Source organism: Tiliqua scincoides, chromosome 3, assembly GCF_035046505.1.
Source record: "Tiliqua scincoides isolate rTilSci1 chromosome 3, rTilSci1.hap2, whole genome shotgun sequence".
NCBI classification, from domain to species: Eukaryota; Metazoa; Chordata; class Lepidosauria; order Squamata; family Scincidae; genus Tiliqua; species Tiliqua scincoides.
The window spans coordinates 6,499,638-6,523,989 of record NC_089823.1 but is presented as its reverse complement, the minus strand read 5'-3'; the positions used below and the strand labels follow the sequence as shown (position 1 = coordinate 6,523,989).

The 24,352-nt window shown below is 46.1% G+C and overlaps 1 protein-coding gene across 1 annotated transcript in view; it reads right to left on the bottom strand.

Annotated features, from left to right (window-relative positions):
* The window catches only part of USP35 (ubiquitin specific peptidase 35), a 31,375-nt gene that overhangs the window by 4,227 nt on the left and 2,796 nt on the right, over positions 1-24,352 (bottom strand). The window contains exons 2-9 of the mRNA XM_066620629.1: positions 16,426-17,122; positions 14,413-14,548; positions 9,409-9,538; positions 8,237-8,338; positions 7,003-7,161; positions 5,921-6,114; positions 4,623-4,716; positions 3,551-3,657 (exon numbers count right to left, since the gene is read on the bottom strand). Coding sequence (XP_066476726.1) covers positions 3,551-3,657; positions 4,623-4,716; positions 5,921-6,114; positions 7,003-7,161; positions 8,237-8,338; positions 9,409-9,538; positions 14,413-14,548; positions 16,426-17,107 — 1,604 coding nt within the window. The 5' untranslated portion in view covers positions 17,108-17,122. The remainder of the gene's footprint in view (positions 1-3,550; positions 3,658-4,622; positions 4,717-5,920; positions 6,115-7,002; positions 7,162-8,236; positions 8,339-9,408; positions 9,539-14,412; positions 14,549-16,425; positions 17,123-24,352) is intronic.

The following is a 24,352-nucleotide window of genomic DNA, read 5'->3' as shown; positions in this document are numbered from 1 at the left end:
ACATGCCCTCCAATTCCCTGACTGTGGAGTTTTTTCAGTAGCCTTTGGTGAGGGACCGTGTCAAACGCCTTCTGAAAGTCCAGATATATAATGTCCACGGGTCTCCTGCATCCACATGCCTGTTGACCTGTTCAAAGAATTCTAAAAGGTTTGTGAGGAAAGACTTACAGAAGCCATGCTGATTCTCTCTCAGCAAGGCCTGTTCATCTATGTGTTTTGAGATTCTATCTTTGATGAGGCATTCCACCATCTTACCCAGTATAGATGTTAGGCTGACTGGCCTATAGTTTCCCAGGTCCCCCCTCTTTTCCTTTTTAAAGATTGGTGTGACATTTGCTATCCTCCAATCCTCTGGCACCATGGCCGTTTTGAGGGACAAGTTGCAAATTTTAGTCAAGAGATCAGCAACTTCATTCTTCAATTCCTTAGTAACTCTAGGGTGGATACCATCAGGGCCCGGTGACTTATTGATCTTTAATTTATCAATGAGGTCTGAAACCTCTTTTAACCTCTACCTGACTTAATTCCTTGGTCAGGAGGGGCCATTTGGGCAGTGGTGTCTGCCCAAGGTCTTCTGCCATGAACTTATTCAATTTCTCTGCCATCTCCAAGTCTTTTTTATTTCTCCTTTCCCTCCCTCACCATCCAGAGGGCCAACCGCTTCTCTGGCAGGTTTCCTGCTTCTAACATATTTGAAGAAGCTTTTATTATTCCCCTTAATGCTGCTGGCCATGCGTTCCTCATAGTCTCTCTTGACCTTCTCACATTTCTTTTGCCACAGTTTATGTTCCTTTTTATTCTCCTCATTAGGGCAAGATTTCCATTTACGGAAGGAAGCTAATCCTTGCCCTTTACAGCCTCTCATTGTAAACTAACTCGTTAGCCATGCGGGCACCCTCCTGGATTTAGTGGAACCCTTCTTTCTTTGTAGTATACACATCTGCTGGGCCTCTATTACTGTTGTTTTAAGCAGTCTCCATGCACTCTGGCGAGATTGGCCTCTTTTTACCTTTCCTTTCAACCTCCTTCTAACCAGCCTCCTCATTTGGGGGAAGTCCGCCCATCGGAACTCAAGAGTTTTTGTTAGAGATTTGCCCGGTATTCTTCCCCCGACGTGCATGTCGAAACGGATCGCAGCATGATCACTGTTCCCCAATGGCTCAGTAACATTTACGTCTCTAACCAGGTCCTGAGTACCACACAATATTAAATCCAGAGTCACCTGTCCTCTGGTGGGCTCCATGACTAGCTGCTCTAAGGCACAGTCATTTAGCATGTCAAGGAATCCGGTCTCCTTTTCGTGACCAGAAAACAAATTGACCCAGTCAATATGAGGATAATTGAAGTCCCCCATGATTACAACCCTATCCATCCTTGTCACCTCCCTGATCTGTTTCTTCATTTCAAGGTCCCCTTCCGGTTTCTGGTCTGGAGGACGATAGTATGCCCCCAGTATTACATCACTCCTCAGGGTTGGTAATTTAACCCATAGAGATTCTATGGACTCGGACCCACCTTCAATCTCTACTTTGCTGGATTCTATCCTTTCCTTAACATAAATGGTCACCCCACCTCTAACACGCCCCTGCCTGTCCCTCCTGTAGAGTTTATAGCCCGGGATTGTGGTAGCCCACTAATTCTCCGCATTCCACCAGGTTTCCGTTATGCCCACTATGTCAATGTTTTCCCTTGTCACCAGACATTCCAGTTCTCCCATCTTTGCTCAGAGACTTCGGGCATTCGCATAAAAGCATTTGTGCATGGAATGCCCCAGGATGGGCTGCTTATTCACTCCTTTATCCCCGAATCCTCTCATTGTGCCAAACCGTCTATCACATCCCATCACACTACCTTTCCCAATTTCTTCTCCTACTCTGCCTTTGTCTTGTTGTTCTCTAACCTCCCCATCCTCATCCCATAGGGATGAGGAGTCCCAAACCGGATGCCCCTCGGCTCCTGTCGGCCTTCCCCCAGGGATCAGTTTAAAAGCTGCTCTGCCACCTTTTTAATGTTATGCGCCAGCAGTCTGGTTCCATTCTGGTTCAAGTGGAGCCCGTCCCTCTTGTACAGGCCCCGCTTGTCCCAAAAAGTTCCCCAGTGCCTAACGAATCTAAACCCCTCCTCCCTACACCACCGTCTCATCCACGCATTGAGACCCCTGATCTCCGCCTGCCTAGCTGGCCCTGCGCGTGGAACAGGTAGCACTTCTGAGAACGCTACCTTTGAGGTCCTGGCTTCAGGGGAGTTCAGTAGAATTTACCCATATCCCAAGGGCAGAATATTTCCTTGCCACCACTGCTCCTCATCAATGGGTAGTGCCAGGGAGGAACAGAGGACATCAAGACACACATCTGTTCAACAGGAGCAGTAGTGTAGCCGGGTGGGGGAGTGGCGAGGTTACTGCAGGTTCTGCAAAATACCATGTAAGTGGCCCCTCCCACTCACTGTTGGAGCATCAGAGAAAGATTTTGAGGGCTACTGCACTAGCCATCGAAAATGCTTTCAAGGAAGTGCAGAAAGGCTCTAGCTCAGTGCAAGGGCACATGACTCTACCATGAAGAAGGTCCTAGATTCAGGCCCCAACACTTCCAGGAAGAGTTGAGGAAAGGATCTATCACAATCTATCACCGAAATCCTAGAAAGCCACTGCTAGTCAGCACAGACAGTAGGTAGTTGGCAGCCTTCAGTCTCAAAAGACTATGGTATTGCACTAAAAAAACCAATGTTGTGAGGCCATGGCAGGCAGCTGCATTTCCTCCCCTAGGCAAACCTGGTCTCCCTGGGCAATGAGTTACAAAGTCTGGGGGTGGCCAGCAACTCACCCACACTATCATGCGTTCCAACTCTCTGCGCCTTGTTAGATACAGAAGAGCAAGACTGATGGAGAGCAAAACCACAAGGCTGCCATTTTTGTCAGCAACTTCATGTGATGCATTTCCTGCCCTTCCTTTTTGTCTTTGGCTTTACAGCTACAGTTGTTGTCATTAACAGTATTTATATACTGCTTTCAACAAAAAGTTCAAAGCGGTTTACGCAAAAAAAAAAATCAAATAACTAAATGGTTCCCTGTCCCGAAAGGGTTCACAATGTAAAAAGATGTAGAAGGACACCAGCAAACAGCCACTAGAAAAGACACTGTGCTGGGGTGAAAGGGACAGTTACTCTCCCCCTGCTAAATATAAGAGGAGCACCGCTTGAAAAACTGCCTCTTGCCCAGTTAGCAGGGGATGTTCCAGTACTGACTTTGCCAACCCAAAGAGGAAGCACCAGCCAGGAAACTGTTAACACATAGCCCAATCCTAACCAGCTTTCCAGAGCCAATGCAGCCCCAAGGTAAGGGAACACATGTTCCCTTGTCTTTAGCAGGCCTATGAGACTGCTCCCCCACCTCAGAATGCAGCAAGTGCCCTGTTGGCATGGCTGTATCGGTGCTGGAAAGTTGGCAAGGACTCGGTCAACACTCAAGTAACAGGTTTCCCCAAAATGCCCATATTTCAAAGTCCACTATTCAAAAGTCCAAAGACATTTCTTGGAGACAGATCCGTCTTACCGATCGAGCAGGTACTTGAGGTATTCAGAGCAGTCCTGCTGCGCTCCCCGGGTAAACCAGGGAGGCCACGAAGCAGAAAAGAAGGTCTCAGGCGAGATGGCAGGCCGCTAGCAAAAGATTTAAGACATGAGATGGGGGGGGAAGTGACAAAAGAAAGTATGTGTTATTGTCCATTAAACATCAGGCAAAGTCCACCCTGTTCTTCTTAGGTCACCCAATGATTAGACTGATGCAATCATTTGATTTGGTTTGTAGGCTATTTTTACATATCAGGTTATTTTAATTTTCGTAAGCAACTTCAGTGGACTTTAAGTCTAACAGCAAGGTATACATCAATTCTGAACCGATGTGCCTCTCCTTCAATTTCCCCACCTCATTTGCAGGCAGTGACACTGGAGTGGGGGTGTTGGCGGAGGATGAGAACTGGGCATGTTTACTGCCACTGCTCTTCCTCATCAGTGCTGATAGTCACATTATTTTTTTTTAAACCTCACAAGTTTTTAGGGTTAAAAAAAGGCAAGTCACAGCAGCAAGAGACAAAGTTGAGTGGTGGTGTATGATTTCAGGGAAACTTCCCACCCTGACTTCACATAAATTTTGAGCAGAAAGCCCTCCATGTCTTAGTCCTAGATAATTCTAACAAGCAGCACATTTTTCTTTTGCTTCAGAGGCAGCCAAGTCTACAGCTCAGGCATTCTGTAACCTTCCTCCCTCACCTTAACATATGCTGGTCCAAACAAGCACCTGTGGGTTCAGGTTCAGACATTCTCTGCCTATTCGCCCTACAAGTTCATGGCAGAGCCAAGAATTGAGCTGAGGGAGTCTGAATTTGCAACTCATTCTTTCAGCCACATGTGAACTACATTTGTGTGTCATCCGTGAACCAGAAAGCCCTTGGTCCAAATCTTACACAGTCTTAAGCCTCAGCCCGTACTCCCAAAATCTGCAACGCAGAGAAAATACTACCAGCCCACTCTACAGTGTTGTTGTGACTGTAAGGGTAACATGCTTGGAACACTCACAGAGGCTGCTGCCCTAAATGCTGTGATCATTATTGGGTTCATTAAATTACCTGACTGTGCTCTAGGAAGGCAAACAACCACTGGAGCTTCGCCATCAAGGGCTGAGAATTGTTCTCTGCTAAATTCATCACTGAACGCCTGAAACTAGAAAGGGTTTAAAGGAAGAAAATTGAAATGGCAAGCATACTCCGCCAGAAAGAGTCACATTATGGGCCTAAAGTAGGCACTGTGCTAAGAACCTGTGGGACTCTCATGACTGCAACTCTTCTCAAATTTTTGCTTTTACAGGTGGGACCTCGGTATCCACTGATTCAGCATCCACTATTTGACTCAGCACTGATATCGGGGTCCACCTTTAAGTGTAACAAGGTAAAAATAAAATAAAAATCACACCATTGATACCAGAATCCACCTTTAAATGCCTTGTTACAAGGATAAATAAATAAATAAATAAAGTGCCAAAATCCCTTTTCCTACTTCTTGCTGTTAAACTGCACTGGTTGCAAGCTTTTCTGGGTTAAAGATAGCTTTGAAGACCCACTTCCAGGTTTTTTGCTCCGCCATTGTTGACCCAGAACACATCATATAGACTCCATACTGCATTCAGTCACTAGATGGGGTGAATGATGGAATAATTTCATTCCATTAGATTCCATTATTCATTTCATCTGATGGCTGAATATGGTATAGTATCTACATCTTGTTACAAGGCATTTAAATGTAGTCCCTGGTATCCACTGACTTCAGTATCCACTGGGGGTTTTGGAATGGAACCCCAGTGGATACCAAGATTCCACTGTTCAAAAATATCTGTGAAAGGCCGTGATCCAGATTGATACTGCATTGTAGGGAAGCTAGCCCTCCCCCTTCCATATTTACACACTGAAAATCCTCTCTCAAACTTATATAACTTTTGGTAATCTAGGTAAATGGAGCAGATGGATTATTTTCAGCAAAACACACACACATATAGTTGTCCAGATCTGGATTGGAGACCCTACACTGCTGCTTTTTGGAGAAAAAAATCAGACTTAATGGGAAACTGTTATAAACTGCAAACAAAAAGCTTTCAATTTCTTGAAAAGCTTCTCCTTTACATGGAAAAGAGCACAAGCCTGTTCAGGACAGTTCATTTTTGTCACAAGAAGCCATGATCTGTCTTGATATCTGAACAAAGCCCCAACCTTTGTATTTATTCCATGACCCCAAACCTTATGGCCAACAACATCACATACTGAGAGCCATATTGGAACTCCAGGATCTACAGTAAAGTATGACAACAGGCAAACGTATTAACCAAAGAAACAGAGCAGGAAACAGAAGGCACTAGGGCTGGAAAGAAACCTACTCAGAGGCCATGAAAAGAGCTTGGATGATGCTGTTCATATAGCAGGTGTTTCCCAGGTTAATTAACCCTATCTTCCCTGTTTCGGATTTGGAAGCCAGGCGGGGATAAAAACAGGCCAATTCATTCTTTTGGGAGGTCCAAGCATTCTGTCCAAGCAGGTGTTTAATTCGATCTTCATTTGGAATTGGAAAAGCCTTAAAAGAATAAACCAAAAGCACAGACTGAAGTTCACAGAATTAACAATTCTTTCAATTTTATCAATAACTTGCAAATTTTGACAGGTCTCATAGCATCTTAAAGACTAACTGATTTCATCTTAAGGTTGCAAAGATCACTTTGCAAAGGTCACTTTTTCAGAAACACAATTTGCCTCTGAGATGAAAATAGCTAATCTTTACTAATTCTGATGTGCTGAACATAAAAATGACAATGAAATCTGTCAATTGGCTCTAGTTTAGGGGATACACAGTACAAGTATACATAGATGGTGAGAAAGAACATTTACCAGTACACATCCTTGGAGCTGTGGATCTCTTACAAACCATAGCCAATTTTGCATTTTAATTGTCAAATGTAAGTAAGTAAGTAAGTAAGTAAGTAAGTAAGTAAATATGTGTATTCAGCATCTCAAAATCTATAAGGTATTACTAATTTAATCATGGGGGAATGACATTTATAAAAATTTGTTAAATAACATAGGTGATAAGAAATCGTTGTCAAGATGATGACAGGCATGAACTCAATAGAATGAAACTGTAGCTTAACCAGACTCGCTCATATGGTAGCTGTATTTATTTTTTTAGCTATATAAACTGCTTTGTGAATGTTTTTGATGAAAAGTAGCATATAAGTATTCTTAATCATAATAGCTGATTATTATTATTTATTTCTAAATTTATGAAATTTATACCCTGTCTTTCCACCCCATTTAAGGGCCATCAAGGCGACTTACAAAATAATTTTGCTTAGAGCTCATCTGCAAATATAAGTCTTCTGAATTCAGCTTCGGCTGCTTATTCATCTCTTCCCCCTCCTCCAACCCCCTTTTTGTTGCATGCATGCAGTTCAAAAGGAGCAGTTACTTTTATTGCCTCAACAACAGGTTCGTAGAGGTCGGGGAATCCTGAGAACCGGAAGAACATGCAGTGGATCAACTCAGCCAGCTGTTCAAGGCAGCTTGCCGCAGAGTTGGAATCTTCCTTGGCGAGGGAGGCCACCACTCTGGGGATGTGTGGAAGAAGCTTAAAAAGCAGGGGAAAGCAGAGTCAGTCTTAATGGGTCCAGAACAACAACAACAACAACAACAACAACTAGCCAGAACCACCTGTATTGACCAATTTGAAACCAAGAGTCTTGTGTGCTAAATTTGGCTCAGCTTTGTCCTCGGTCTGCTGTAGGTAACCTCACTGACCCTACAGTAGAGGCCAAATCAGCAGAGCCTCAGTGGAAGAAGTTTTGCCTCTTGGGTGAGGCCAGCTTATATGCACAGTGGAATACAACAGGATGGAATGAAAGAAGGGCCATAGCTCAGTATCTGGCTCAGATTCAAAGCCCAAGAGCATCTCTACCAAGGCTGGGTCAATCTGCCACATCTGTGCATTGTGTGAACCTGATGCAGAGACACCAGAGGCAGCATGACCCAGTCATAGCCATCTGGCTTCTGCATGATCACTGCTCCGGGCTCAACCCATTCTACACAAGATGCATCTCAGAAAAACAACTCACGCAGGCACGTAGGAAGTGCTGTTCTCTGCGGGAGCATAATTCTGACCCCTTACATCAGTGCTTTCCAGCACTGGCATAGCGGTGCCAATGGGACATGTGCTGCATCCTGCAGTTGGGTGTCACTCACGGAGGCCTCCTCAAAGCAAGGGAATGTTTGTTCCTTTACCTCAGAGCTGCATTGCCCTTTTGTCAGTGCTGGAAAGCACTGACAAAAGGGGTTAGGATTGTGCCCTTAGTCTTACAGTCCAATCCTAACCAACTTTTTAGTTCCAACACAACCACAATGCAGCCTCAAAGCAAGGGAACAACTGTTCCCTTAACCTGAAGAGGCGTCTGTGACTGCACCCCACCACAGAATGCAGCGCATGTCCATTGGCATGGTTGCATCGGTGTTGGAAAGTTGGTTAGGATTGGGCTGCCAGGCACACAAGAAATCCTTTAGAGGGATGCAAGAGCTAAGTTTGCAACCCATTTAATTCAAAACACGAGAAGGGTGTCTTGACTTTCAAAACTCTGGAACCATTTGATGTAGCTGCCATTCAGACCTAGCAACACATTACAGGCTTAACAGACCACCAGCTGACAGCTTACCAAGTGAAAGGCTTCATGGGAATGCTGAAAGCTGAGCAGCATGTAACGTAGAATGGAGAGCGCCCCCTCCCTTAGAATTGGGTACAGCAACTTGGAAAAGACCTAAGGGGGAGAGCCAGGAAGAAGACAGACACATCAACACAAGGATGGCAACAGACAAGAGCAAGATCCCCACCCCAGGGCACTGCGCTTTAGATGCATCCTATCCTGAAAGCTTGGGGCAGATCACGAAAGGGTAGAAGAATACGAAACTTTCCATTAAAGCATGATGGAAAAATCCCCTAGCCTTTGGGCAAATTAGAATCAGGCTACAGATAATGTTTACCACAAGACAAGTGGTCTGGTTTTGCCTCTTCAGAGCCTTCCAACTTGCTCAGCCTGTCCAGGGAGTGCCTTCAAAGTCATGCCCACAAGGGAAAAGAAGTCATGGTCCGGTGGCATCTCCAGCTCTCTCTCTCATTGCAGTAAATTTTCCCTAGTAGTTGGAAGGGAAAGGAGCAGGGAAGATTAGCTGCAATTAGAGAGAGAGAAAGAGAGACAACATGACAAGGAAGCCCGCCAGTGGTGTGGCTAGACAGGGAGCAAAGCACTAAGTTTTGAAGGAAGCCTCACCACAGTGTGCAAATGGCCCCTTCCCATGGGAGCCATTCTGGACAGGGAAGCAAAATGGAGGTATTCGCCTCCATTCCCCCCCCCCACACCCGGAATGGTTCCAAAGGGAAGGGGGAGGGACCACTTGCATGCTGTGGTGAGGCTCCCTGCAAAATCTAGTGCTTTGCCCCCCTTCTAGCTACACCACCAAAGCCAGCCAATGGTTCCTCCACCACTGTGAGCAGGATTTCAAATTACCCCAACTATCTTTGGTTGTTGAGGAAAAGGCTTCAAGCCACCTTTTACATGATCACTGTAATATGTTGCCTGACTCTTAAACCTGGAATTCCACTCCTGCTCTAAAGGTATGTTAGGTCTCAGTCATTTAGGGCTTCTATGTTCAAACATTGAGTTGCGTCTGCAAGATAAAGCAAGAGAGATTTTGGAGCAATGAAGTTTAGAAATGTTATGCTTCCATTACTCCCAAAGAGAAATCTCAAGGGTGGATAAAGTTTCCTCACTAGTGCTCACGCAAGGGTGTTCTCTTTGGGGCAGGGGCCTATCTGAAGGAGCAAACTGACCCTCTCGATTTTGGAAAGAGTGACTTCAATCAAAATGCTGAACTTCTTCACTGCAGCCAAGCCTTTCAGCAAGGCGATGATCCATTTGTCAATATTCTTTCCCAAGGGCCAAGAAACCCACTCAATCATTCTGCAAAGGGGAAAAAAAGATTACATATTACTTAACAATTATAACTGCATGACATAATTCCCCTTCAGAATTCCAAGCTCAGACATTGACGTACTTCCAGATGGCACTACAGGTTGTGGTCAGACAGTGGTGTAGATAAAGGGGGTGGCATATTAAGTATAGCAGGCACCACAAGGTACATGTAAGCGGCCCTTCCCATTCGCTGTTGGAGCCATTCCAGGGTAACATGCAAGCATGCCTGCATGTTACATCACTGCCCAGAATGGCTCCAACAGCAAGTGAGAGCAGTGCCGTCACTAGGATTCGCGTCACCCGGTGCGGGAGGCCTGCGCATCACCCCATGCAGTGGGTGGGGCAACACCCCAGGTGGTGGGCATGGTGATGTACCATCCCCCTGCCCCCACTGGTTTTTTGGCTGTACCTTTTGATAGAACACAGATATTTCAATGTGGGTTGTTTCATTGCATTCCGCATGAAATTACGCATTGATTGATATATATCATGATGCTATTATTCCTCCAGACTCTGATTTTAGTGATTTTGATAACTTGTAGGGTCTCTCTCTCTCTCTCTCTCACACACACACACGCACACACACGCACATACACGCACGTCAACTTACTAACACCTTATTGCAACAGTTCTCATACTTTTAGCACCTGGACCCACTTTTTAGAATGACAGTCTGTCCAATACCCACTGGAAGTGATGCCATGGCCAGAAGTGACATCATCAAGTAAATTAAAATAAATAATTATAAACAGCTAAATTAAAATGAAAGAAATAATTAAATAAGGGGGAGCCAGCCCTGTTCCACCAAGTGAGTTTTCTCTGTAGTCTGCCTGTAATAACCCCCCCCCCAAAGAATCAGTGAGATCTTCATCCCTCCCCAGTGCCCAGTTTAAAGTCCTTCTATTTCAAGAACATCAATACAAAGACCCACCTGGCTTTACAAGTCTGAGAGCCCAATCCTATGCCTGTCTACTCAGAAGTAAGTCCCATTAGAGTCAATGGGGCTTACTCCCAGGAAAGTGTGGGTAGGATTGGGCTGTGAGAGAAACTGCAAGTGCAAAATAGAAAACACTCCCCTTACCAGTTCAAGCCTCTTTGTTGGTCCATTTTGTAGTGGGGGGGGGGGGAGGCTGCCTTCTGGGGTTTTTGTTGCGCTCCAGTCCCATCAGATTGGGACTATTCTGGTGTCCTCACATTCCCCTTTGCCTGGCCTGACCACCAGCCAAGGCATCTCTGCCTACCTGCTAGTAAATGCTACCGTGAGGTTGCTTCGCTTCCCATAGGGCTCCATACACTTGCAGCGGGGGGGGGGGGGATCAGGACTATTCTGAGTTGGAGTCCTCTCAGCCTGCCCTTTTCAATGGAGCAAGGCAAGGTAACCTACTTGCAAGTAAACATGGCCACGTGGCTTCCTTTCCCTTCCCATAGAGCTGAATACACTCACAGCTGGGAGGGGGAACCTCCTTCTACAGTGTTTTTTGGGGGCTGCACTCATTGGATGAGGACCATTCTGACATCCTTGGAGTCCTCTCAGCCTGCCCTTTCCAAAGGACTAAGGCAAGTGTGCCTACTCACGATTAAACATGGCCACATGGTTTCGCTTGCTTTCCTATAGGGCTGAATAGGTACCTACTTCTCTGGTGTTTTGGGGGGGGGCTGCATTTACTGGATCGGGACCATTCAGATGTCATTGGATTCCTCTCAGCCTGCCCTTTCCAATGCACTAAGGTATGTTTGCCTACTCATGAGTAAATGTGCAATATGGCTCAGTTTCACTTTCCATAGGGCTTCATGCAGTTTTTCCTTCCAGTTTTTTGGCCATAACTTTTGAAAGAAAGGCGCTATCTCAACGGGGTTTATTGCACTGTATTCCGCTGGCCATTCCGCATCCAACGGTGTATGGCACGATGCAGCAGCTTCTAACGGCGCAATTTTAGCATGTCACCCCCAGGACGCGTCACCCGGTGTGGCCCGCCCCCCCGCTCCTCCCTAGCGACACCACTGAGTGGGAGGGTCCACTTACATGGCATGTTGCAGGGCCTACGGTATTTACCGCGCCACTCCCCTATATCTACACCACTGGGTGAGAGTATTATGGTTTGAAAACAAAGGGTTTGCAATGGCATTGCTAGAGGATGTGCAAACTGGAGGCAAATGCAAATGCCTCCAGTTTGCTTCCCCTGCCCAAAATGGCTCTGAGGGGGAGGGGCTGCTTACACACCCCGATGAGGCTCCCTGCAAAACTCAGCGCTTTGCGCCCCCTCTAAGCTGCGTCACTGGGGGTATGTTTTTAAAACAAAACCTCTAGACCGCCTTTTCAGGCGACATGGTTATTCCCACGAGTGTTGATTCTGTTAGCTGTAAGAGCATTTTGTAGGGAACAGTTCTCTTAAAACACTTAACAAATGTTTACAAAGTATCCACAGCTTTCAGAGCCCTCTAAAGTCTTTCCAGGCAGCCTCTGCCTCTTGAGCAGACCACACAGCAGTCATCCTGCATTTGCTCAGAAGACAACACGGCAGTTCCAGGGCTGGCCCTATTAGGCAGGGAGCGGTGACTGAATATGGTTCTTGCATTTGCTCCATGACAGTATTAGTCAATGCGCTTTGGTGGAATCTGGAACAAAAATAAGCAGACTGTAAGGACGCATTGCTGCCTCCCCTGCTCTAGCGAAGAGTATCGCAGCCCCAAAGTACCACAGTGAGCCCCCTTTAGGACAGAGCAATTGTGGGAGGGGGCTGTAAACCACTGTGAGGCAGACAGAACCCTTAGTGGCACATCAGAGCTGGGGCAGGAAGGGGGTTGAGGCACCCTGTCTCCTCCTCCACCCTGAGGAATCAAGCAACCAGGGAGGCTGTGGCTCACACCCAGCAAGCTGGGCCTCCTTACTCTCCTCAGATTCCAGCCTGCCTTCAGACTCCTGAGCCTCTGGCCTTGCAGAAGTCCTTTACAGCCTCCTTGGTAAGTCCGCATATGGATACGGATTAAAGGGTTGTTCCTCCTCTTCCTCCCTCAGGGAAGAACTGTTATGTTCAAAATGTGCCCGGAATGTGCTTGGCAACAAAAATAGTGTGAAGGCTTCTGGCTGACCATTTCTTTGTCAGGCAGATTGCAGGTTAATAGTCCAGAACGGTTAGGAGATGTTTGGGAATCTCTGTGCATGCGTTTAGTTACCCCTCAGAGTACATCAAAAGTGAGGAAGTACCCCTCAGAGTACCCCTCAGAGTACATCAAAAGTGAGGAAGACAGCCCTCCCACAACTAAGGGGGCAGGGAAGATGCATGAGTGTGAAGAACAAAGCCTGCAGTTTGGAAGTCGGAGAGTGAGAGCAGGCAAGCTGAGAGGGAGGCTGAAGCCACCCCGAGGGCTCAGGAACAAGATCTGCTACTTGGGAGAAATGTTTGCGGTTGGTCACCACTCCTGCTCTAAATGTGCATTTGCAAAGAAAGCCAATGACACAAGGGTTCCAAGCACCCACACTTCTCTCATCTAAAGAAATCCAAATCCTGGTAGCCGCAGGAACCGCAGGCAGCCGAAGGAGCTGCACACTGCTTGGGGGAACAAGAAGTGCACAGTCATGTTGGCTCCTGCATCTGTCCAACTTCTGCGAAGTGGCACTTGTGGGGGAGTTTATCTCAGTGACATGCAATTTCAGGGCAGTCCAGGCAGAGAAGAAGAGTGTCTGGAAAGGACCCTAGAAGCAAACATGATTTGACACGCCAATTGGACAAGCCTTTGAAAGCCAAACCATTCGCCCATCCTCAGATGAACATAACTGCACTTCCCAGGCTCTGCTTAGTGTCTTTTTAGCCATGCCCTAGCAAGGGGGTGGGGAAGAAAGAGTTGTTTTAAAAGCAAAGAGAGCCAATCGATCTTCCAAGAGCTAATTTTAGAAGCTTGCGGCCTCTTAGTGAAAGCATCGCCAGTGAGTATCGGACATTAGCTCCCTGAGAAGACTGCAGCAAGCTTAGAAGGACACAGACATGAGCACTGCCTTGTAGCACTTTAGCTATTCAGAACACAGCAAAAAAAAAAGTACTGCACTAAGTGCCTGCAGAAAAGGGCCTGGAGGACAAGGAGGCCTGCCTGCTGGCCTGAATTACTGAGATAAGTCAGTGCATTGCGGTGAAGAGAATTCAGTTTCAATGTGCACGTGTAGGATTTAGCATCTCTCTAGTTGGTTCACAGGATTGGGAGAGGAGCCATATGGCCCCCAATGAGCCAAAGCAAAGTCCACTAGACCCCCTCCCCCAGCCCATGCATAGCACTGTGGCCAGCCATTCATTTCAAAACTCCTTCCATGCTCCCCGTACAAGAAGCCACAAGATCACTCTCTCGCAGGCCTTCAATGTAAAAGCTACTCCTAGGAAACTGAGCATCCTGGTCAACGAGAGAATGAGAATATTGATGGTTGGAGGACAAGCCTGGAGGACAAAAACACCATTAGAAGAACTGGCCTGGTCACAAATTCTGCACGCTTGGCAGTACAACTGAAGGACAGTTTGAGCATAAGAGCCTGCCTTTCACTGAGTTGGTCCATCTAGTTCAGAATAGTCATGGACAGGTTGCAGTGTTGTGGGTCTCAGGCAGGGTTAACCTTTACTGGCCCCGGGAACTCTCTATGTGCAAAGCAGGTCTTCTGCCACCTAACTACAGCCCCTCTCCAAGCGTGGAGGCGACAGGGTGATCCTGCTGATTCCTACATGGTGGCTCCGTACACACTCTGCGTTCATGGGCCATGCAGGTTTGCACCCAAAAGGCTCCGTACCACTTGTGAAGTTTAGAATCACTTGTGAAAGCAGCCTATGGTGACTACACACTGAAGGATTCTTCAAGGACGGTTAGCTCCCAGAACCTCCTACCTGCTGATAGACATCAACATCTGTACATCCGTTATGCTGTCATCATTGGTGAGGTTTCTTAGGATCCCATCCATGAGTTCAAGTGGAACGTACTGGACTACGCTGGCTAAGGCAATCGACGGTGTTTCCCTCTCTTCTGCAAAACCATTAAGGCACAGATTGAACCAAGCAGGCATTAAGATTAAATTGCTTCATGGTCACACCCTTTATACATACAATGAGATATTTTTAACCTTGGGATGACTAGACAGAAGATGTACACATGTGAGCTATATAGGAGCTTTTATTACATTTTTATGCATCTTTAGAAAGGAGGAAAATTCTATGCAGCAGCATAGCTAGAGGGGGGTGCAAAGTACTAGGTTTTGCAGGGAGCCTCCCTTGGGACAGGGGGAGCAAAAAGAAATGGCTCCGAAGGGGAGGGGCCACTTGCATGCTGCAGGGAGGCTCCCTGCAAAACTTAGTGCTTTGCACCCCCTCTAGCTACGCTACTGGTTCTATGCTATCTTGAAAACAGATATAATAATCTTAGGTTTCTGTCCTATCTATCCTGATCTATAATTCAGTCCCCAACTTTCTACCACACTCCAAAGTGTAAGCAAAAAAGGGAACACAGAATAGGGCTGTACACAATTGTATAGGAATAGGCTGGATTCTCAAAGGAGAAGACTTAAAAGTCCTTTCCCGTGAAACCCAGAGATCCTGCAAGGCAGCACAGCTCAATGCATCCCTGTGCATAGATTTCACATAGACAAACACATCCATGCAGTCCTTGCAATTCACATGTCACCTATCACAATTATGGGCTGGGGGACTGCACCCCCTTCAGGACTAAGCAATTGTGGTAAAACGCCTCCTTTTAAGGGACCGCCTCCTTCCCTACAATCCTGCCCGTGCTCTTAGATCATCTGGGGGGCCCTTTTGACTGTGCCACCACTAAGAGAAGTGAGAGGGGCGTTGGCCAGGAAGAGGGCCTTCTCGGTGGTGGCCCCCCGAACTGTGGAATACCCTCCCCTTAGAACTGAGAACTGCTCCCTCGTTGCTAACGTTTCGGCGTGGACTGAAGACCTTCTTATTTCAAAAAGCTTTTAATTGTTGACAGGCTGGCGTTCTTGCTTTTTATATGAAAATCCACAGGGTTTGTTTGTTTATTTTTAGATTTTTTAATTATTGTAAATTGTTTTTAATGATTGTTTTTAATGTTGTATTTTTTTAAAGTCTGTGTAAGCCGCCTTGTGTGCCCGTTGGGCAAAAAGGCGGGGTATAAATTAATAAAATAATAAATAAATAAATAAATAAATAAATAAATAAATAAATAATATGCTGCGGGGCAGATCAGGAAGGTGCAGTGGGTGGGGAGGCATGTGAGGCAGCCTCACATGCCTCCCCACTACCACCACATGTCCCTGGAGCAGACAGATCCTTTAGTGGCACATCAGAGCTGGGGTAGGAAGGGGGCTGAGACACCGTCTCCTACTTCACCCTGGGAATTTGTAGCCTCCCAGGGAGGCTGTGGCTGGTGCCCAACAAGTTGGGCCTCCTTACACCCCTCAGTCCCTTCCCCCAAGGTTTTTTTGCAGTTTCCCCACCCGCTGGCCTTTCCCCTCCCTTCCCGTCTTCTCCCTGCTCTCCCAGGTGCTCCCCCTGGGTGCTCATTTGTGGTAGATGAAGCAAGCCCAGACAAGTGCCTGCTCAGCTTGGCTTCGGGCTCTCAAGTTTCCCAGCTGATGGCCTCACCATGAGTCCTTACCAGCTCCCCAAGTAAATCCTTGGATGGACCACCTGCATGCATGTTTCATCTCTGCCATAGAAGGACACAGACTTACAGATCAATGCATGCAAATGTACCTATTCAGGCCATATACAGAACAAATCAAACCAAACTTGCTTCCTTTAATCTTATGGGAGCTTTTTATGTTTTGAGAATAACTAAACCACTCACCACCCTCTCCCCCACCCAACTTGGCAACCCAGGAGGTCTCTTGCTCACCCCTCCCCTGCCCTCTTTCTTACCTGTTGAAGAAATAATAGCAAAGAGCTCCTTCAAAGATGGGAGAATGGAGGACATCTGAGCCTTCCAGATTTTCTGCAGCAAGAGGCCAACCTTGATCACCTGGTCTAGGAAGTCCACAATGGCCTCTTCCCTTCCCGACGTGGTTCGAAACTGCCCGATGCACCGGATGAGCTGCTGGCAGAAGAGGGCCTGGCGTTTGCCAGTGGGAATACACTGGGGATACTGGGTTAAAAGCTTACTGATTTTCACACACTGCTTCAGCCCAGGCCTCTCGCAGACCTTCCTCAGAACCTCAGTTCTCAGCAGACTGAAGATGTCGTTGGCAGACCGGCTGTCCAACACAAATGGCAAGCCAAGGTGTATATAATCCAGCACGTAAAGGCTCCTCTTCCCCAGAGGCCCATAGCCCTCCTGGAGGAGGCTTAAGAGGAACTGAACATTGAAGAACTCCTCAAACTCCTCCCGGTGGTACAGACCACAGGCTTCGAGGACCTCTTTGCCCACCAGCCTCTTGAACTTGGTATCGCCCACAAGAAAGAACTTGGTGGAAAGTTCAAGCATAGACCAACACTGTTCGCTGTCCATAGACTGCTTGGACGCCTCTATGACTCGCCGCACCAGACCTTGTTTCACATGGTCAGGGTATGAAGACATCAGGATGGCTTCAAGAATCTTATCCATATTCACTTTAGAAAGCTGAAAGCGAAAACCAAACCATCAGAAGTTCAGTTAAGGAACACTACACTGTCTGCCATCTCCCACCATTTAGGCTGAAGCTCAGGGTTGCCCATGTTGACTTTCTAGGGTTGCAAACAGGGGTCTCTCCTAGTTCACCCTGACGATGCTGCCAGCAATGGATTCTGGGATCTTCTGCATTCAAATCATGTGCTCTACTATGGAGCTACTGCACATAACAGCAAAGACAGGAATAACACTCTAAGGCCCAAATCCTAACCAACTTTCCAGCCCTGACATAGCTGTGCCAACGGAGCATTTGCTGCAACCTGCAGTTGGGTGGCAGTCATGGAAGCCTTCTCAAGGTAAGGGAACGTTTGTTTCCTTACCACAGAGCTGCATTACCCTTACCTTGGTGTTGGAAAATTGGTTCGGATTGCCCCCTAATAGCAGTAGAGAACATATGATAGCATCTCCGCTAAACCAACCCTTGCAGGAATCCTGCAAACGGCTCTGTTGAAAGAGGGAACCAAGGAGGCATCCAAGTCTTGTATCCCCACTGAAAATAAAAGCCACTAGACCTCATGATGTTTCCTTTCATACCTTGACTGCTTGGTGGAATAATCATAAGGAAATCATGTAAAATCAACAGTCAGGGCTGGCCTTAGGAGCTGCAGGGCCCAATCAGAAGCTTTTTCAGAGAAATAAATTTGCACAGTGCTCTATAAGTGCTGTAGGCTTATACCATAGTCTTTCGAGACTGAAGGTTGCCAACCAACAAAAAAAGCTTACAAAATTTAAACAGTATAAACAAACACTACTGACTTTTTAATAATTCTGTGATTTTCTTCAAACCAAAAGCAAACACTTTCACTGTTCTCTCAAAACACAAGGTAGCAGGGAGCATGCAAAAATCAAGGTTCTGCTAGGCTCATTCCTACCAAGCAGCAATTTTCAACTGGTGTGCAATGGCACATTATGTATTGTATTGGCAACCTTCAGTCTCGAAAGACTATGGTATTGCGCTCTGAAAGGTGGTTCTGGCACAGCGTCTAGTGTGGCTGAAAAGGCCAATCCGGGAGTGACAATCCCTTCCAATGGCACATTGGTGCGCCACAAAAGGTTCATAGGTGCGCCATGGGAGTTTGGAGTTAGTTGGCAACCTTCAGTCTCGAAAGACTATGGTATCGCGCTCTGAAAGGTGGTTCTGGAACAGCGTCTAGTGTGGCTGAAAAGGCCGATTCGGGAGTGACAATGCCTTCCACACCGGGAGCAAGTGCAGTCTGTCCCTGGCCTGTCCCCCTGGCTATGGGCCTTCCTCCTTTGCCTCTTTGCCTCAGGCTGTTGGCCAAGTGTCTCTTCAGACTGGGAAAGGCCATGCTGCACAGCCTGCCTCCAAGCGGGCCGCTCAGAGGCAGGGTTTCCCACCTGTTGAGGCCCACTCCTAAAGCCTTCAGATCTCTCTTGCAGATGTCTTTGAGTTTGGAGTACAGCAGTTGAAAATATGGGCATGCCCCAATATCTGTTCCAGAACCCCCTATGAATACATGAATCTGCAGATACCTGGGATGCCCTTGCTCTCCAGAGCCTTGCTTCCGGAGAGTCTTCTGAGCCCTGCAGAGACTGCATGCATCCACCCATGCCACTGTGGGGCTAAGAATGGTCATTTAGGCCAAAAAAAAGTCATTTCCAATTTTACTAAAAAAAAAATGAAGTGACTTTTTTTGGCCTAAACAGCCATTCTGAGGCCCACAGACTCCATGGCGGACACGTACACGGCCTCTGCAGGACTCAGGTGGTCCTTTGGAGGCTCCCCTCGCCTCTGGAGGGTGTGGGAGACCTTCCCACCAGTGGCGTCACTAGGAAGGTGCAAGGACTGCAGGCTGAACTGGGTGATACGCATGGGTGGGTGACATCACTACCGGCTAAAAAATTTTAAATCTTGGTATTTTTGAATAATACCATCATGTTATATATCAATGGGTAATATGCAGAATCCAACAAACGTCATTGAAATATCTCTACTCTATCAAAAGTTATAGCCAAAAAACCAGCGGGGAAGGGTAATGACACACCCACCGTCTGGGGCATTGCCCTGCCCACTGCATGGGAGGAGGTCCTTCATAGGGTCACATGCTGGCCTCCTGCTCCAAACCCTAGCGGTGCCTCCAAACCCTAGTGATGCAAACCCTAGCGGTGCCACTGCGCCCTGCATCTGCAGTTTACTGAAACTGCAGATATGGGGTCTGCGGATCCGTGGGCCCTCTGTAGGTGAAAAACTGTTGCGGGCTCTGTTTCTAGAGCAACTGTCTGTAGTCATGAACTGTCTGTCCCTCTTCCTCCGCCAGGCAGTGCCTAGAAACAGCCGCAGAACCTGGAAGAATCTCCTGGAAGCCAGAAGTGACATCACAAGAGGCAAAGACCATAGAGAAGACCATAGGGTCAGTGTGCCTTGAGAAGGAAAACAATGGAAATTGCTGCTGTGCTGGGAAACCATAGTTTTCCAGTCATATCTGGACCTGGTCATCGAGTAGTCTCTTATCGGGATCTAGCTCAGGGAGAGATGGACTGAAAATGTACACTGTACACACATTCCAGCAGCCTCAAAGGAAATCTCTATTTCCACTGGTTCATCTTAGAAAATTAAATGCATGATGATCTCACTATAAATTGATTGTCCTTTTAGGAAATAATCCTCTATAATCCAATAAAACTCTGATGACAGAAGGGCTAATTTGCTTACATATTCAATTATTCAGAGAGGCAGGTAGGAGAGACATTCTTTCCTCTGCTTCGTTCCATCCCTCTGAAGATCTGGAGCAGCATAAAAAGAAAGCAAAGCTAAAATTCACCTGACCTCCCTGTCCTTCAGCCTTCTTTGAACAACGCTGCTCTGTCAGCCAACATATTACATCATTATTTTTCTGCCTTGTCAGGATTGCTCAGCAATTTAGAGTGGATGCAGCAAATTTTTGAGCACCCCGGGAGTCCCTGAACAGTGGGGGGGGGGGGCTGACACCATTAGGGAAACATTGGTGCTGACTTGCGACTTGCATAAAGGGGCAACCCCAAACCACGCATCGTTTACCGTTCGTTGCATTTTGTAATGAGGTGTGGCTTTCGTGAACTTGTCAGAGATGTCCAAGGGGTTGCACCCCTCATCAATTATATACATCAAGGGCAGGCAGGCAAAATGTAGATCAGGATCCACTGAAAAGTCTCTAGATGAATTGCTTGTGATCAGACAGGATTTCCAAATCATTTTTCAGCAGTAACAACAAGAAAAAGACTTTTAGTTCCTACATTAGACTTTTAAAAAGCTTGTGGAGGACAGAAAGGTAATGATTGTTTGTGGGAGAAGACTAGAAGTTCAGTTCTGATACCGACAAAAAATCCCTAGGCTGAGCCTACCTTCCTTCTATGTCTGCCCCTCTGGGTCACTTTTTTGGTTCCTTGCAAGAGGCCATCCAGCCTCTGTCTGAAAACCTCCAACAAAAGACAGCTCACTGGTGTCAGAAGTAAACTGTACACTCTCACATAATACCAGAACCAGGGGACATCCACTAAAATTGAGTGTTGGGCGGGTTAGGACAGACAAAAGAAAATATTTCTTTACTCAGCATGTGGTCGGTCTGTGGAACTCCTTGCCACAGGATGTGGTGCTGGCGTCTAGCCTAGACGCCTTTAAAAGGGGATTGGACAAGTTTCTGGAGGAAAAATCCATTACGGGGTACAAGCCATGATGTGTATGCGCAACCTCCTGATTTTAGAAATGGGTTATGTCAGAATGCCAGATGCAAGGGAGGGCACCAGGATCAGGTCTCTTGTTATCTGGTGTGCTCCCTGGGGCATTTGGTGGGCCGCTGTGAGATACAGGAAGCTGGACTAGATGGGCCTATGGCCTGATCCAGTGGGGCTGTTCTTATGTTCTTATGTTCTTATGACTTCTCCAAGCTAAACATGCCAAGCTCCTTTAACTTTTTCTCATAGTAATAATAATAATAACTTTATTTATACCCCACCCTTCTCCCCAAAGGGACCCAGGGCGGCTTACAACAGTTAAAAACAGATTAAAACATGACTTAGCAAACAGATAAAAACATAATAACACATTGACAAATATGATAAAAACAGTGGTCAGATAAAAAGTCAGGTAAAAAGAGCATATAGCAGCAGATCATAAGGAATCAGGCCGGTAAAAAATACTAAAAGATGTAGAAAAGATGTTAAAAAGGCCATGAACTCAGAAGGCTTGTTTAAACAAAAGGGTCTTCAGGCCTTGCCGAAAAGTCTCAAGAGAGGGAGCCAGTCTCAAGTCAACAGAATTTTGTTTCCTTTCGTTTCGTTTCTCACCAACTTTGTTGCCCTCTTCTGAACAATTCCAGCTTATCAATGTTCTTTTTAAGATGTGATGCCCAAAACAGGACTTCGTATTCCAAGTGAGGTGTAGCTACTGTAGAAAACAGTGGGTCCTCCTTATCTGCATCCACAGATTGGACTAACCATGGGTGCTGACCCCAAAGCTGGAGGGCTGCGGGGATGCAACGAGAAAGTTCCCTCTGCCTCAGAAGGCCTGCTGGAGCCTTCTGAAAGGCACTTCCATTTTTTCCAGTAAGACCTCCACAGACATAATTATACATGGAATTTGGTATCCATGGAGGGTTCTAGAACAGATCCCTCATGGATACTGAGGGTTCACTGTAATGTGGAACTATTACTCTTGTGACTTATACATTCATTTTCTACATACTCATTTTACAGTTAGATTACCACCATCCAGCGTGACCAAATGCAATGGAGGACATTGCATTATCCTCATGCAATGGAGGACATTGCATATCCAAATGCAATGGAGGACACCAGACATTATCTGGTGTGCTCCCTGGGGCATATCTGGTGTGCTCCCTGGGGCATTTGGTGGGCCGCTGTGAGATACAGGAAGCTGGACTAGATGGGCCTATGGCCTGATCCAGTGGGGCTGTTCTTATGTTCTTATGACAGTGTGCCTATACCTTTAATCAATGCATAGAAGAGGGAATTTTGGCAGGTGCAGCTTTTTAAACCCTTCCATGTTGCACCTGCCAAAATTCCCTCTTCTGTATGATGGTTAAAGGTATAGGCACTCTGTCCTCCACTGCATTGAGTCAACCTACCTCCATCCTGCTTTATACGCAGATAGGATGGACAAGTGAAGAGACACACACAGCACCACTCTCATATCTCATGGGTCTCAGTTTAGGGCCAACCTGTGCAGAGTGATACCTGTGCACCCTGAATTTTAAATGCATCAGGTACTCCAAACACTGGAGTACCTGAAGGCTCTGGTTCAGGTACTCCAAACACATCCAAACACATTCAAACACATCCACCAAACACTGTTATGACATTGCACACTCCACTTTTTGTCCAATCATCTTTTGTCCAAGACAGAAGTGTGGACTGGTCAAAAGAAAGATTTCAAATCTTAATCTGTGGCTCTTCAAACCAAGAGAAACTATCTAAAGAAATCCTAACTAACAGAATGAATGCAATTTGCCCAGTGGTGTAGCTAGAAGGGGTGCAAAGCACTAAGTTTTGCAGGGAGCCTCACCACAGCATGCAAGTGGCTCCTCCCCCTTGGAGCCATTCCAGGTGATGGAAGCAAAACACCTGGCTCTGAAGGAGAGGAGAGGAGAGGAGCCCCTTGGACACTGTGGTGAGGCTCCCTGCAAAACTTAGTGCTTTGCAACCCCCTCTAGTTATGTCACTGGATATGCCTACATCAGCCCTGTATCTTAAGAGCAGCCATGTTGGATCAGACCAAAGTTTGGTCCCTTCATTTCCAACAGTTAGAGTCAGCCTAAGGAGCTGCAAGGCCCAAAGGGAAACTTTTTGCAGGGCATCCAAGGTCTGTAGAATCTTAGAGATATAAATAAAATTTATTGTCGACTTTATATCTCTATGGTAGAATAGACAACCATCAAAATATGCACTTAAAAAGTGCATGTGAGTTAATAGACCAAATGGATCCAAGCACATTTTAATATAGAATTGCATACAATTCTCTACAAGTAATGTAGATTAACATGGAGACCCCTTAGGCACTGGGTCCAACTGAGAGCAGTTGGTCCAACTGGCTTAAAGCTGGCCCTGCCAACAGTGACTAGCCTATGCAAGTCCCTGGGAAATCACAAACAGTGAATGATGGAGATAGCCATCCCTGTGGTTTGCCTCTGGCACCAACAGTAAGAGGTGTATTTTTGCCCTAAGGCTGAAATTCCATTTTTAGCTGTTGTGATTCACAACTATTGACAGGCCCAACTCCATGAGTCTGACAACTCCTTTTTAACAAACCATCCTTGCTCTTTAACAGCTGTGCCAATGAAGTCAGGCAATTCAATGAGTACCATCACCGAGTGCCTTCTTTTCATTGTCACGAATCTACCACCAATTAGCTTAATTTGAAGCCACTGAGTTCTGCTGTTCTGAGAAAAGGAAGGATTTTTCTCAATACCTTCTCTTCCCTTGGGCATGCATACATGTTTCTGAAGCCTTTACTGAAGATTACAATTACATGTTATCCAAAAATAAAAACACAACTTTAACAAATTATAACACAATGATGTTGAACAATGAAGTATAGAAAACTATCCTGTTTAATGTCCCTAATCCCTTTCCATTCACAATTTATCATATTTCTGTCTTGACTTCAGTTAAGCTTAAAATCTATTTAACACATCCAAATTGTTAATTTCTCCTTTTGTTTCTTCTCTAAATTCTTAAGAGTTCACTTGAGACAACTGATAATTCCCCAATATTAATTTCATGCTCTCCCCTTGTAAAAGTTGGGGGCAACAACTTAGCAGTAGAGCTTTGCATGCCTAGAGTTTCAGGTTCAATCCCTGGAATTCCAAGTAAATTCTTTTAAATATCCTTTTTATCTTAAGTATGGCTAGGAAAGGCCTGCTCAGGACTCTGCAGCCAATGCTGAGTGAGATCAGCCAGTGACCTGACTCGGCCTTAGATGTTCATGGCATGTATAATTGTATAAGCCTCTGTTATGATCCCATGGCTTCTACTTAATGGACTTGCCTTATTATTTATTATTAAGAATATTTTTATACTGCTCTTCAACAAGAAGAGTTACCAAAGCAATTTACATAGCTAAACAAATAAATAAATGGTTCCCTGTACCTAAAGAGCTCAATATCTAAAAAACTATACAGCTTTGAGAAAGGCCCCAATACAGAACCTGGTGACGAGTGGTGCAAT